The sequence below is a fragment of the Bison bison genome, unplaced genomic scaffold (genome assembly GCF_000754665.1).
Source record: "Bison bison bison isolate TAMUID 2011002044 unplaced genomic scaffold, Bison_UMD1.0 scf7180017864457, whole genome shotgun sequence".
Classification (NCBI taxonomy): Eukaryota; Metazoa; Chordata; class Mammalia; order Artiodactyla; family Bovidae; genus Bison; species Bison bison.
In genome coordinates, this window is record NW_011495019.1 from 312,030 (window position 1) to 326,139 (window position 14,110).

The 14,110-nt window shown below is 56.6% G+C and overlaps 1 protein-coding gene across 1 annotated transcript in view; it reads left to right on the plus strand.

Annotated features, from left to right (window-relative positions):
* Positions 1-237: 237 nt before the first annotated feature.
* Positions 238-14,110, plus strand: part of MCM5 (minichromosome maintenance complex component 5) — an 18,461-nt gene continuing 4,588 nt past the window's right edge. Inside the window, exons 1-13 of the mRNA XM_010859614.1 lie at positions 238-336; positions 584-758; positions 2,122-2,248; positions 2,343-2,471; positions 4,939-5,111; positions 5,967-6,122; positions 7,725-7,891; positions 8,289-8,460; positions 9,453-9,564; positions 10,923-11,066; positions 11,391-11,456; positions 11,692-11,868; positions 12,502-12,614. Coding sequence (XP_010857916.1) covers positions 592-758; positions 2,122-2,248; positions 2,343-2,471; positions 4,939-5,111; positions 5,967-6,122; positions 7,725-7,891; positions 8,289-8,460; positions 9,453-9,564; positions 10,923-11,066; positions 11,391-11,456; positions 11,692-11,868; positions 12,502-12,614 — 1,703 coding nt within the window. The 5' untranslated portion in view covers positions 238-336; positions 584-591. The remainder of the gene's footprint in view (positions 337-583; positions 759-2,121; positions 2,249-2,342; positions 2,472-4,938; positions 5,112-5,966; positions 6,123-7,724; positions 7,892-8,288; positions 8,461-9,452; positions 9,565-10,922; positions 11,067-11,390; positions 11,457-11,691; positions 11,869-12,501; positions 12,615-14,110) is intronic.

The window sequence follows — 14,110 nt, forward strand, 5'->3', positions numbered from 1 at the left end:
TACACATTAACGTCCTCCCCTCCGCCATCTTTGCGCCCCGCCCCGCCGCTTCCTTCGGGTCAGTTTCGCGCCAAATTGTCCCGCAAGCAAAATGGAGCCCGGAAGGAGGGTGTCCCGACGTCCTGCGCCCTGCAGCCAATCCCCTTCAGCAGTTTCTTTGGAGGCGGGACCCTCAGGCGCAGAGCGGCCCAATCGCTGGCCTCGGGGTCTCGGCGAACCAATGAGGGCGCAGCTGCCGCGGCGTCCAAACGCTGCATCTGGTTTTTCCCGCGAAACGCTGCAGTGGACTGTGGGGGCTCTTGTGTCTGCGGTTCCGGGGAGCGCGGGAAGGCAGAGGTGAGGCTGGCGGAGCTGGGGAGTGGGCCCCTCGGAGCTAGCCCCACCGGGAGACGGCCGGCGTCTGCATTTGGGGCGCAGTAGGGCTGGACAGGGGTATCTCATGGGAGAGCTTTGGTCGAGGTCTGGGAGGCGGAACAGGGCTCAGGTCTGCCTTGCGTTCGGAGCCGAGGACCTGCGTGTCGGAGGGGACGCCGCACGCCCCCATCTGCCCTTCAGTCTACTCCATCTCCTTGTTCCGCGTCAGGTGCAGTCATGTCGGGCTTCGACGACCCCGGCATTTTCTACAGTGACAGCTTCGGGGGCGACAACGCGGCCGATGAGGGGCAGGCCCGCAAATCGCAGCTGCAGAGGCGCTTTAAGGAGTTCCTGCGGCAGTACCGGGTGGGCACCGACCGTACCGGCTTCACTTTCAAGTACAGGTGCGTGCCGGAGCGGGACAAGAGGGGAGATGCGGTCCCAGCGGTGCTACGTTCCACTCGCTGGGGCCCCGCACCCTCGTGGCGTTTGGTTTTGTATATTTCATATCTGAAGTTAACTTTTGAGTGAGTCACCTGGGCCCTTTGGTTCTTTTCCCAGGATTTGCTTTTATTCATCTGTTTCTTACAGTCCTTCTATGTTATGCTTGCAATACTTTGTGAAGCGAGTTATCTTCAGTTCTCTGGAGATGGTAGTTATGCTTTACCTTACTTGCTCACTCATTCATTCCTTCCACTCAGTCAGCTTCTATTGACTGAGCACCTGCTGCATGCCAGCCACTGTTCTAGGTGGTGAGCTGCAGCACTGAATGAGCTGGGCAAAGCCCCTGCTCCTAGTCATTATACAATGGTGACATCCTACGAAATCCTGTAGGCCCTTAAATGCAGACAGCATGGATTTGCAGGTCCAAACTTGGGCCTGATGCATTATTAGCTCAGTGACTTCCAAGTGACAGTCTCTCCGAGCCTCAGTTTCTTCATCAGTAAAATGGGCATAGCCACTCCTGCTTCGATTTATTCATGCACCAGCTGACACTGACCATCTGTGTGCCAAACCCTAGTGTACAAAGATGAAAAGATTCATACTACTTACCCTCGAGGAGCTTTTGAATCAGTGGGACTGAGGCATAGGCATGTCCAAGTAAATTACAAGGTGATGATTGCCTCAAAGGAGGAGTGTACAAGAGGAGTTAGGGGAGGCTTCTGGTGATCTAGAGCTGAAAGAAGAGTATCTGGTGTGGAAGGCATTTCTGATAGCAGGAGGTGCATGCATGGTTAGTATGGGGTGGCCTGTTACAACAAGGGGCTCTCAGAGCCAGACTGGCTGTTTATGTGGCTCTGGACATAAGGTAGAAAGGGATGAGGCTGAGGAGGTCAGTGGCCCCCAAAAGTGTTTTGGGGATAATAGTCTCACGGGATGCTCTTAAAAAGAGTCTGGTGGTTGATAAGACAGGCATGGTCTCTGCTGCCTTTCATTGCCAGGTTCCAGCTGTGTGCCTTGTTAGTATCTGAGAGAGGGTTAAAGGCTCCAGGGAGTCCAGTGAAAGGACTGGTTTGCAGTGAGAGTCTCCCAGACTCGTGTGTGAACTTTGAACTGTTCTTTGATGATGACTTGGACTGCTTCCATGGAACTTGCTTTGGAAGATGCTTCTGTGGAGGGGGGAGCGGATGGTTTGCTGGGTTATAGCAGATCCACCTGGAGCTCGATGTGTTTGGGAAACTAGTGGTGTGGGCAGACTCAGGGTGTGGGTGCGCCTCTGCCAGTATTGCCTCCTCTTCTCTGTGCCCGTCCCTGCACCTACTCCAGGGATGAACTCAAGCGGCATTATAACCTGGGGGAGTACTGGATCGAGGTGGAGATGGAGGACCTGGCCAGCTTCGACGAGGAGCTGGCTGACTACTTGTACAAGCAGCCAGCCGAACACTTGCAGCTGGTGAGTGGGACCCCTGCCCCGGGCCCCTTGCCCTAGAACTCCCAGGGCTGGCCCCGCTCTGGTCACTCACAGCCTTTCCCCTCCCCATCTCCAGCTGGAAGAAGCTGCCAAGGAGGTGGCTGACGAGGTGACCCGGCCGCGGCCTGCTGGTGACGAGGTACTCCAGGACATCCAGGTCATGCTCAAGTCGGATGCCAGCCCGTCCAGCATCCGTAGCCTGAAGGTGGGTCCTCTCGGAGGGTGGCGGTGGTGGCTGTGTGCGTGGAAGGGTTTTGGAAAGAGACCTGAGTGCCAGCTGTGCGACCCTGAGCAACTCATTCAACTTTTCTGAGCCCGTTTCTGCCTCTGGAAAATTAGCTCCTTGGACAAATGTTTGCTGAGCTCCTTCTGTGGGCAGGACATGAGTTGGGTCCTGGAGGAGCAGTAATGAACTCAAGGACAAGCTTTTTTCCCTGAGAGACTGGATAAATGGTTAACATCACCACAATAACTGTAGGTGACTGTGAGAGCAATGGGAGAAATTGGAAAGTGATGAGAACGCATAGGGCCCCTCTGGAAAAGATAGAGAAGGCTGCTTTCCAGAGGGGACATCCGAGTGGAGACCTGTGGGTGAGAACGAGCAGCGTGCAAACAGCTGGGAGGGCACACGGGGTGGGGAGAGGAGGGCAGGGCATAGCTAGTGTAAAGCTTGCAAGGTGAGGGGCCAGGGCGTGTACCAGGCTGAGGGAAGGACACTCAGTGTGACTGGAGAGTGATGGGGCCATGGGAAAGCTGGGTAGGGCCAGTCTGCCACCCAGCAAACACTTTCTGAGTGGCTGCCTCACACCGGATGCTGGGTTCGACTTTCACTGTAGACGGTAGGTTCCTGGTTCTGTGGAGCTTATAGTGAGAGAAACAGACAAGGAGCACTTGAGCTGGTTTCAGGTCCCAGGACATGAGCCACGAAGAAGAAAAAACGGGATCAACGTGAGGGGCTGGGTGGCGGTTGGAGAAGGCTTCTCTGAAGCAGTGGTGTTGGCACGAGTCTGAGGGATGTATGACCCTGTGACAGCTCAAGGGGGGAGTGTTCCGGGCTCAAGGAAAGGCAGGTGCAAAGGCACTGGGGTGGGGACAGCAGCCATTCCAAGGGCCAGACAAGGGGCAGATGGCAGCTGCTGTGGCTGGACCCCAGGGGGTAAGGGCAGGGGAGAGGAGCGGAGGGAGCGAGTGGAGAGCCAGATGGCCAGGGCCTTAGCTGCTATGGAAAGGAGTTCGGATTGAGAGCTACGTAGGAGGATGGGCTGATTCCGACTTTAAAAGCTTCCTCTGGCTGCCAAGTGAAAGGAGAATTTATAAAGCGGGCAGGAGTGGGACCCAGGGGAGTTTCCTGAGGAGGACATGAGGGTCGAACGTTGGTTCTTCTGTCAGAAGGTGGTTGTGAGAAGCAGATGCAAGGATGCGCGCGCCTGTGCCTGGTGAGCTCTGGGCCCAGGTTGTGCCACCAAAAGGCCACGCACTGGCTTTTGCTGCAGCCCTCATGTCCCGCTGCGCAGTTCAGGTCCCCACCAGACCTTCCTTGGTTGGCACCGTGGCACGTCTGTTACAGGAGCAGGGCCAGGCTGCGGGCTCGTGAAGCTGTGGCGTGAGCTAGCTTTGTGTCTGTGCGCTGCACCAGCCTGGGGGGGTGAGGGGGGAGGCGCAGGCAGGCCCGCACTTGAAACGAAACCGAGCATCATGTCTGCCTGTCCATGGAGGCGGATTTGGGCTTGTTTTGTGGGGCAGCTGTTCCCTCAGAAAAGCAAACCTCAGCCCCACTTGAACAGATTTCCTCTTCTCAGCCCCATTGGAGAACCCAGTGACTGGCCTGCTTGGGTGGGCGTTCTGTGGCAGAGGAGAAGCCCTCTCTAGAAGGATCACTCGTCAGGGTGGCCTCGGGGCTGAGGCAGCCCCAGTCCTTTACAATCCTGGGGGCTCAGATCCCTGCACTCTATAGAGTGTTTTCCAGAAGCAAGCTCTGAGGTGGGTGTCAGCAGTTCTGGGGTCCCCTGGGCACGTGTGCCCCTGGTCTCAATCACCAGAGAGGGTCAGCCTCCTTCCTTCTCCCCTCTCCACCCCCCTGGCTTCAGAGGGGGCATCAGCTGGAACCCATAGCCTACCTGCCTGTCCCAGAACACCTGCTGAAAATAGGAAGAAAAGATGATGATAAAAGGAACTTTTCTTGTTTTATTTTGCTTTTTATTATAAAAATATCACACACAAAAGTAGTGAGAGGGGCATCCCTGATGGCCCAGTGACTAAGACTCTGCTTCCAATGCAGGGGACCGGGCTTCAATCCCTGATCAGGAAACTAGATCCCACATGCTGCAATTAAATATATATATATATACACAAACACACATATATTTATGTATATATACACTAAGTGCCATAATTAAGACCAGGCACTACCAAATAAATAAATATATATATTTTAAAGAGTAGCGAGAATAGTGTAATGACCCCATCTGCCTCCATCTGGGTTTAACAGCTGTTAATATTTTGCCTTAGTTCCTTTCTCCTTTTTTCTGCTGAAGGATTTTAAAGTAAATCACAGACATGGCACTTTATGCCTAAATACTTGAGCAGACATTAGAATAGAAGAGATTCTTGACGCGTGATCTCGGGGTCCCTGGCTCCCCTCACCCAGCCCCCTCCCTGCGGCTCTGTTGCAGTCGGACACAATGTCACACCTGGTGAAGATCCCGGGCATCGTGATCGCAGCCTCGGGGGTCCGCGCCAAGGCCACCCGCATCTCCATCCAGTGTCGCAGCTGCCACAGCACGCTCACCAACATCGCCATGCGCCCCGGCCTGGAGGGCTATGCCCTGCCCCGGAAGTGCAACACGTGAGTGGGCTTCGCGGGCCCTGTGGCACCCTGGGGGGTGACGGGGAGATGTCTGAGCAGAGGTGTAAAGGATGAGGAGGAAGCCCTGCAGCCGGGAGGGGCTGGCGCCGAGGCGTGCCCTGTGGGCGTAGGCCCAAGCGGACGTCCTGGATCCTGGGGTTGAGAACAGGGTGGTGTCCCCCTGCCCCTCTGTGGTGGTGAGTTCTGTCCCTCCAGGGAACCCAGGCAGCTGTGCAGGGGGCTGGGGTGGGGAGTCCACCTGGAATCTTTAAACCCTGGCTCGCTGGGGCAGGTCTGGGGCAGAGGCCCAGGAACATGCCAGGCTCCTTGGTTTACATGTGGCCTGTGGCTGGTTGCCTGTGGCCTCGTGGCCCACAAACAGAAAATATGTGTCTCTGGCTTCTTTCAGAACATGATTGCAGACCCTGATCTTCAGGGCCCTCACCCTTTCTGGCTGCTGGTTCCCCTGTGCTTCCTAATCTCAGGCTTAGCCACACTTCTCTTTTCTACACTTAATTCCTTTTTGATCTGGGTTTTTGAGTACCCTGAGTGCAGAGGACATGCAGATGTGTGTTTCCACTGAACCCCAGACTCCAGTCTGGCTGCCTGCCAGACACCCCCATGTGGCTGTCTAACACGGGTTAATGGGAGAGGCAGGTTCCAAGCAGGCCTCCCCAACCCTAACCCCATATATTCCACCCGCCGAGCTGCCGTCCTCTAGCACCTTCCCTGAGCTTTTCCTGGAGACCCTGAACTTGCCACTGGCCAGGCTTGTCGCTGACTTGTATGATGGGTTCCCTGGGCTTGGGGCTCTGGGGGTAGCTCTGGTGACTCTTTTCTCCTCTCTTCTTACAGGGATCAGGCTGGGCGCCCCAAGTGTCCACTGGACCCGTACTTCATCATGCCGGACAAGTGCAAGTGCGTGGACTTCCAGACCCTGAAGCTGCAGGAGCTGCCGGACGCCGTGCCGCATGGGGAGATGCCCCGGCACATGCAGCTCTACTGTGACCGGTGAGCGGGCCCCTGGCTGTGCCACCGACACGGGATCAGGGCTGTGAGCAGGCTGGCTGGCCATGCCTCCCGCCCCTGAGTCAGGGGCCATATGTGGACCCCGAGTGCAGTAGGGAACAGGGAACAGGGCTAATTATGGAAACTTGCTCTGTGCCTGGTGCTTCCTCCAGGCTTCTCTTCCCCTCGTCTCCAGTATTCTGCAGGGGCGGGTCAGTCTCACGTGTGACCAGCTCCCTGAGTGGAGGGGTCTGGCTTCTGCTGCCTGCATTCTTCCTGCAGAGTCTCCCTGGTGCTCTTAGAACCAGGAGGCCTGAGGTGGCACAGCTGGTCGGCCAACGGCAGGGTGGGGAGGACCCTCTTCCCAGGCTGAGGCCCACCCTGGGCTTTCTGTTAAGATTCTTTTTGGATGTTTCTGGGTAATCGGAAAGTGTGGAGAGGGTGCTGGGCTGGCCTGGTCCCCTTCCAGAGACCTCGGAGGATGGCGTGGAGATATGGACAGGGCTTCTTCGCCTGGGCTCACGCACCCTGATACCTCAAGCAGGTAGTCTGTGCAGTCGCTTTTCGGACGAGGGGATCCACAGGTTGTTGCTCCTTCAGCGACAGTGGAAGGTGTAGAGGTCAGACTGCTGAGCAGGTGACGTGAGCTCACTGAGCCTCAGTCTCCTCACCAGGAAAATGGGGACAGTGACGGGCCTTAATCTCTCATCACTGCTGGGAGATTTAAAGTAGAAAATGCACGTGAAGTGTTTACTACAGTTCCTTCATACAGATTAAGTATTTGGTGTTAGATTACTTGTGCAGTCTGGGGTTAGATTTAAAACTGAAGAAGTGGGATCTGGGAAGAGAGGAGTCCCAGAATGTTAACAGTGACAGTGAGGGTCCTATAGGAATGGGACTCTATTTTGCCTAATGCCCTTCTGGGTCTGGTACCTCACTTGATCCCACAGTAACCCAGCAGGTCAGATCACTTCATCAAAGCCCTCCAGGGTCAGAGAGGTGCAGTGACTTCTTTGAGGTCACACGGCTTGTAAGTGGCAGAGTATGAATACGTGCCCCAGCATCCAGTCCACGTGGCATTGGAGCACAGTTCTGGCCGGAGGGCCTTGGAGACTTCCTTGTTGCAGTATTTTTTTTTCTTAAAGACGAGATTAAAATCCAGGTGCAAAATGACTTGCCTGAGCTTCGTGGAGCTGTGAAGAGGCAAAAATGGGGAGTGGCCGTTGCAGGGAGGCTGGGAGGGCATCAGGAGGAAGGCTTCCCCTGTGATGGCTGAGGGGAGCGTTGCAGTGCTTCTGACAGCAGGCCAGGTGGAAATGGGGAACCTGAGGAGCTGGGGGTGGGCCTTCTGACCCTACCCAGTCAGGCCGCTGCCATGACCAAGGATTGTCCTCCTCCCAGCAGCTATGCCGTCCAAACGTGGGCTGGGTCGTGGTGAGAGGGTGAGAACCCTGGGGCAGAGTGGCGGCTAGAGCCAGATCAGCTCGTGAATTCTCCTGTAGAGATGCTGAGGTGAACAGCGAGCGTGACGGGATGGTGGGAGCCAGGGACTCCTGCCCCCACCAGACTCACCTTCTTCCTCCTTCCTCCCCACCCTCCTCTTAGGTACCTGTGTGACAAGGTCGTCCCTGGGAACAGGGTCACCATCATGGGCATCTACTCCATCAAGAAGTTTGGCCTGACCTCCAACAGGGGCCGCGACAGAGTGGGTGTGGGCATCCGGAGTGCCTACATCCGGGTCTTGGGCATCCAGGTGGACACAGATGGCTCCGGTGAGTGGGCTTTGGGCCAACTCCCCTTGTCCCTCCCCAGGCCTCTCCTAGTCCCCCTGTCTATACCCCCGTCCCTACACTCTGTTCCGCACGGCAGCCAGGGAGAGCAGTGCTTTCATAACCAAAGATACCTGTCACTGCCCTCAGCAAGGTAGAAGACATCCTGGTGGTCTCTGAGGGCCCCTCTGATCTGGCCTCTACTCCTCACCTCCCTTCCAGGTCCTCCCCTTGCTCACTGGAGCCTGCAGCACACAGGCCCAGCCCTCAGGCGAGAGGTGGGGTCTGTCTGTGCTCAGACTGATGCTTATGCTGCCAGGCTCTGAGGGCCTTGCCCACTGGGAGGCCCGGGGCTGGGAGGGTGGGCCCTCATGCACCCGTGCCCCCTCTGCCCTCCCAGGCCGCACCTTTGCTGGTGCCATGACCCCGCAGGAGGAGGAGGAGTTCCGGCGGCTGGCCGCCCTCCCCAACATCTACGAGCTCATCTCCAAGAGCATTGCCCCCTCCATCTTCGGGGGCACCGACATGAAGAAGGCCATCGCCTGCCTGCTCTTCGGGGGCTCCCGAAAGAGGTGGGGGTCCAAGCCTTCCCAGGTCCAGGGAGGGGACGGGTGACTTGCCCACAGCAGGGCAGCTGTTGGATGGGTAGAACGGAAATACTCTTTCCATCTGCCCGGGACCCTCAGTCCCGCCTCCTACTCTCAGGCACTCTTCCCACTTCCCAGGGTTGCTGTCAGCTGGTGGGGGGCCGATCCATGCCCTCCCTGCAGAGCAGTCCCCCTGACCCTGGGTTGGTGGGGCAATTTGGGGGACCTGGCAGATGTAGTAGAGAGAGCTCTGGGCGTGGAGTCTAGAGACCGGGGATTAAATCTCTGATAACTACTTACTTACTGTGCAATTTTAGGCAAGAGACACCACCCCTTTGTACCCAGATGTCCATATGAATACAACAGATGGAAGCCTAACACTCAGGGGACATTGTGTGTCCTTTTGAGATTTTGAAACAGTAGAGATAAAGAGAGTGATAATGTTACTGGCAGCTACCAGTTACTGAGTTCTTATCATGTGCCAGACAGTCTTCTGAATGTTTTCATATATTTGCAACCCAGTTCTCAAGTTAGCCCTATGAGAAAGCTATGGTTGAGCCCATTTCCTAGATGAGGAAACTGAGGCATAGAGCATTAAAGAGACTGCTAACAGGCACATGTCCTGGCCTGGAGCCTGCCCTCTTGGTGTCTGCTCCACGGTACCGCCAGCAGCACGCTGGCAGGTCCCATCTCTCCAGCTGGGGCATGTGTTTATCAGATGCTGTCTGTGTGTGCCCGAGCCCAGCTCTTGGTGTCATTTTCCTTTGACCCTCCCCTTCCTGGGTGGCAGGTCATCGCAGAGGAGGCTAGGAGATAGAGCTGGCTAGGAATGTGGCTCTCAGGCCAGAGCCCCCGCCTCCCACCTACTCCAGGGCTCATGACGTGGTGGGATGGAAGTGATAGCCAGACCGCTGTGACCAGCCAGCCCTCGCTGGATTCTCCTCTTGCTCACCTGGCCTTCCTGCCCATCTCCCCAGGCTCCCAGATGGCCTCACTCGCCGAGGAGACATCAACCTGTTGATGCTTGGGGACCCGGGGACAGCCAAGTCCCAGCTGCTGAAGTTTGTGGAGAAGTGCTCACCCATTGGGGTGAGTGTCCCGGATGACCTCTGCCTGCCCTGGCTTCCCCACAGGGATAAAGCTGCAGGAGGGGCCACAGGGGAGAGAGTGTCCGGTCAGCCGGGTCCCCTGTGTGGTGATCAGCACATCTGGGGGATCGGAGTGGGGTGAGGATGGCTGTGTGGTCTCATGGGGGGAAGCGTGGCCTCTGGGTAGACGTGGGGTGGGTCAGGTGTCCTCTGCCAGTGCTGCCCGGTGGAGACACGTGGACTCTAGCTGTGAGCCTCGAGGAGTGTACATTTCCTAGTAGCCTCTTAGAAAAGCAAAAGGAAGTGGTGATGGGCTTCCCAGATGGCTCAGTGGTCAAGAATCGCCCTGCTAATGCAGGAGACACAGGTTCTATTCCTGGGTTGGAGAGATCCCCTGGAGAAGGAAATGGCAAACCACTCCAGTATTGACTGGGAAATTCCATGCACAGAGAACCCTGGTGGGCTACAGTCTGTGGGCTTGCAAAAGAGTTGGACATGACTGAGCTTACAAAGGAGAAGGCAATGGCATCCCACTCTAGTACTCTTGCCTGGAAAATCCCATGGATGGAGGAGCCTGGTGGGCTGCAGTCCATGGGGTCACTAAGAGTCGGACACGACTGAGCGACTTCACTTTCACTTTTCACTTTCATGCATTGGAGAAGGAAATGGCAACCCACTCCAGTGTTCTTGCCTGGAGAATCCCAGGGACGGGGGAGCCTGTTGGGCTGCCGTCTATGCAGTCGCAGAGAGTCAGACATGACTGAAGCGACTTAGCAGCAGCAGCAGAGCTTACAAGTACACAATCTTAATTCTGTTTAAGCTGGGTAAAATGTTATTATTTCAGCATGTGGTTTAAATAAGAGAACCTGAATAAGGTACCTTGTATTCTTTTTAGCACTAACTTTGAAATTCCTGTGTATTTCATACACTTAAGCACACCTTGCTTTGGACTTGCCACAGTTCAAAGGCCCCTTGGCAGCATGTAGTTCTCAGGTCTCTACAAAGATGATGGGACTCAGGGTGGGGAAGCTTTTCGGAGAGTCCGGAGTTCACCTTACTGGGAGAGTGTCACTTCTCTCAGCCTCAGTTTACTGCTCAGTGAGCCCAGCTCCTGGAGGCTGATTCATGAGACAGTCGGGCTCAGGTGAGTGATGGATATGAACAGCCCTGGGGAGAGCCTCCAGGCCAGCTGGGGCTGGTGGCCCCCCATCAGAGGAGGAACGCTGAGATTGTCTGTGCTCTGCACCCCGCTGTGATGTGTGACCCTGGGCGAGCTCCAGCTCTGGGGGCCCCTTGACTCACCGGGGTCAGAGCCTGGGGGCTGTGTTGGGCCCTGACCCTCCCGTGGCCCTCCCCCAGGTGTACACGTCTGGGAAAGGCAGCAGCGCCGCCGGGCTGACAGCCTCGGTGATGAGGGACCCCTCGTCCCGGAACTTCATCATGGAGGGCGGGGCCATGGTCCTGGCTGACGGAGGTGTCGTCTGTATTGATGAGTTTGACAAGGTGAGCCTGGCAGGGCGAGGGGGTGGCTCAGTGCTGGTGGCACCTGGTGGCCGTGGGCTGGGGGCGTGAATGGCAGAAACCCCCTTTGATGACGTAGAGACCTCCCATCACTATAGGGGCATAACTAAAGCTCTCCGAGCCTAGAGAGTGGGGAGACGAGAGCCAAGCCTGCACGTTACCCGTGTGACTAGAGGTGACCTGGTTCCTGCCGTTGGCTGGCACGGAGCAGGGACTTAGGAACAGTAGCTCCTGTAGGGTGTCCTGCTCCCGCTGCACCCCAGCCCCCTCACCTGGAGCTGGTGGACATTCCTCTCTTGCACACAGATGCGAGAGGATGACCGTGTGGCAATTCACGAGGCCATGGAGCAGCAGACCATCTCTATCGCCAAGGTGAGCACCCTCCCTGGGGCCCACTCACCACAGAGCAACCTGGCCCAGCCATGCCCCGGGCGCTGGGAGGGCTGGGCCCGGGCCCCACCCTCAGGCTGTCCTGAGCGTCCGGCCTCTGTTGACTGCAGCAGTGGTCCTGGAATCATGTGTGTGTGTGTGTGTGAGTGTGACCTGAGAAGGCTGTGAGCCCGAGTTCTCATTTCTCTCCTCTGCTGCCCCCATACTCCCCTCTCAGGCTGGCATCACCACCACCCTCAACTCCCGCTGCTCCGTCTTGGCTGCTGCCAACTCGGTGTTCGGCCGCTGGGATGAGACAAAGGGGGAGGACAACATCGACTTCATGCCCACCATCCTGTCCCGCTTCGACATGATCTTCATCGTCAAGGACGAGCACAATGAGGAGAGGGATGTGGTGCGTAGGGCGCCGGGCTCCTCCCAGGCCTGCAGGTCTCGGGCGGAGGAAGGGTGGGCAGACTAGGGGCTTCAAGGGTCCAGAGTCCTGGCTACCATATCAGCCTGTCAGTGGGCCCCCAAGGAGGTGGGTTGCAGACTCCAGAAACACTGCACTGGGGGCTCCTGGTCCTGCCTCTCCTGTGGACCACATGTGGTTTGATTTGGGGTCTCTCATTCCCTGGGCGTCGTTCCCTTGTATGTGGAACAAGGGGGTTGACCCTTGATTGCAAGTATTAGAACCCCAGTTCCGTTTAGTCTTTCTGGAGGAACTCAAGAGAAGGGCTTGTGTTACAGGCAAGCCTGGAGATGCAGGGCCCAGCTGGGTCTGGTCTCAGGGTTGTCTGCCTCTGCCTCGGCCTCCCTGGGTGGAGTTTTGTTCTCCGGCAGCCTCGCCCCGCCTCAGGGCAGCAGGGAGGGCCCTGGGAGCTCTGGATGTTGTTTTACCAGCTGACAGCCCCCAAGGAAAGAAGGGCCACCTCCTCTCCACTGGTTCTAGCCCTGGGAGCCCTCCCTCCCTTCCTGCTCCAGCTCTGTGTTGGGACCTGGCTCGGAAAGGCCTGTGGGCTGACCCTGGGTCCCCTCTGCCTCCCAGATGCTGGCCAAACACGTCATCACGCTGCATGTGAGCGCATTGACACAGGCCCAGGCCGTGGAGGGCGAGATTGACCTGGCCAAGCTGAAGAAGTTCATCGCCTACTGCCGCGCGTGAGTTGCAGACGCTGGCCCCCGGGCGTGGGGTTGCCAGTCTTCCCTGGTTGGGGAGATCCCTTTCAGGATACCTGAGATGAGCCCTTAGGGTTTAGCTCTGCTTCTTCCTCCCACTACAGTCACCCACTCCGTGGCTCTTGGCCTCAAGCTTCCCCGTTTCTAAAATGAGGGTGGAGGGTTTAGATGGTCTTGAAGGCACCCTTGACTCTGATGTGTGGGGATGCGTTGTGGACATGGTCTCTGGTAGCGCCTGCCCCCACTGTGTGGCCTTAGGCAAATCAGCTGACCTCTGAGCCTCGCTTTCCTGGGGTGGTTGTGCCCTCAGGTTTTTCTAAGAATCACACAAGATGACTCATGAGCTCTTGGCACGGCCCTGTGCCGAATAAACACTTAGTGAACAGCAGATGCAGCCTTAAATATTGTTGTTCTCACAGACTGCCAGCGATGGTAGTCATACATATAGTGATTATTCTGTGCCAGGTGTTATTCTGAGCATTTTTAAAAATTTTTTAAAACTTGGGTAGCGCTGCACAGCTTGCAAGATCTCAGTTCCTTGACCAGGGATTGAACCTGGGCCCTAATAGTGAAAGCACTGAATCCTAACCATTAGACCGCCAGGAAACTCTGATTACTATATATACATAAGTGAACTTTATCCCTCTCCCCAAACCTGTGAGGTTGGCGAATTGTTATCCCATTTTACAGATGGGGAAGCTGAGGCGAGGAAAGGTTAAGTAACTTGTCTAAGTTTGCAGGCAGGAGCTAGTGGAGCCAGGATTTGAACCCAGGTGCCTGGCTCCACAGGCTGTGCTTTTGGCTCCTGTACCAAGGTTCTGGACACGCACCTCCGCTGTCTCTTACTGGAGCTAAAACCCGGGGTGGAGGGCTCTTGGAGTACCTTTCTGATGGGAGGTGAAGTCCTGCATCTGGATTGGTGCCTCCTCACCGCTTTTGTCCCAGTGCCCTAGTGCCCAGTGGTACCGGGGTCTTCGTCATGGTTCTGAGCTCTTCACGGCCCCACCCTTGGAGGCTTGGGCCATTGTGTGTGAGTCTGAGAGCCCTGAATTTTTGTTCTCCCTTGATGCCAGGTCCCAGGGGGCCTTGGGGAGTTTCCTCCCTCCCTCTGGGCTCGGTCACTCAGTCATGTCTAACTCTGAGACCCCACGGACAGTAGCTCTCCAGGTTCCTCTGTCCATGGGATTCCCCAGGCAAGAATACTGGAGTGGGTTGCCATGCCCTCCTCCAGGGGATCTTCCCAACCCAGGGGTCGAGACAGGTCTCCTGCATTGCAGGCAGATTCTTTACCATTTGAGCCACCAGGGAAGCCCTGGAGTAGGTGATCTGAGGTTCCCCTAAACCAGTGACTGTCAGTTGGCTTGGGGCGGGGCTGTGGGGTGGAGGGGATAGAGTGCAGGTGGATCTGACCAAATGTCCCCCGCTGCCACCCTTCCAGCCCCTCACCCCCTAGTCTGGCATGCTTCTAGCCCCTGGAC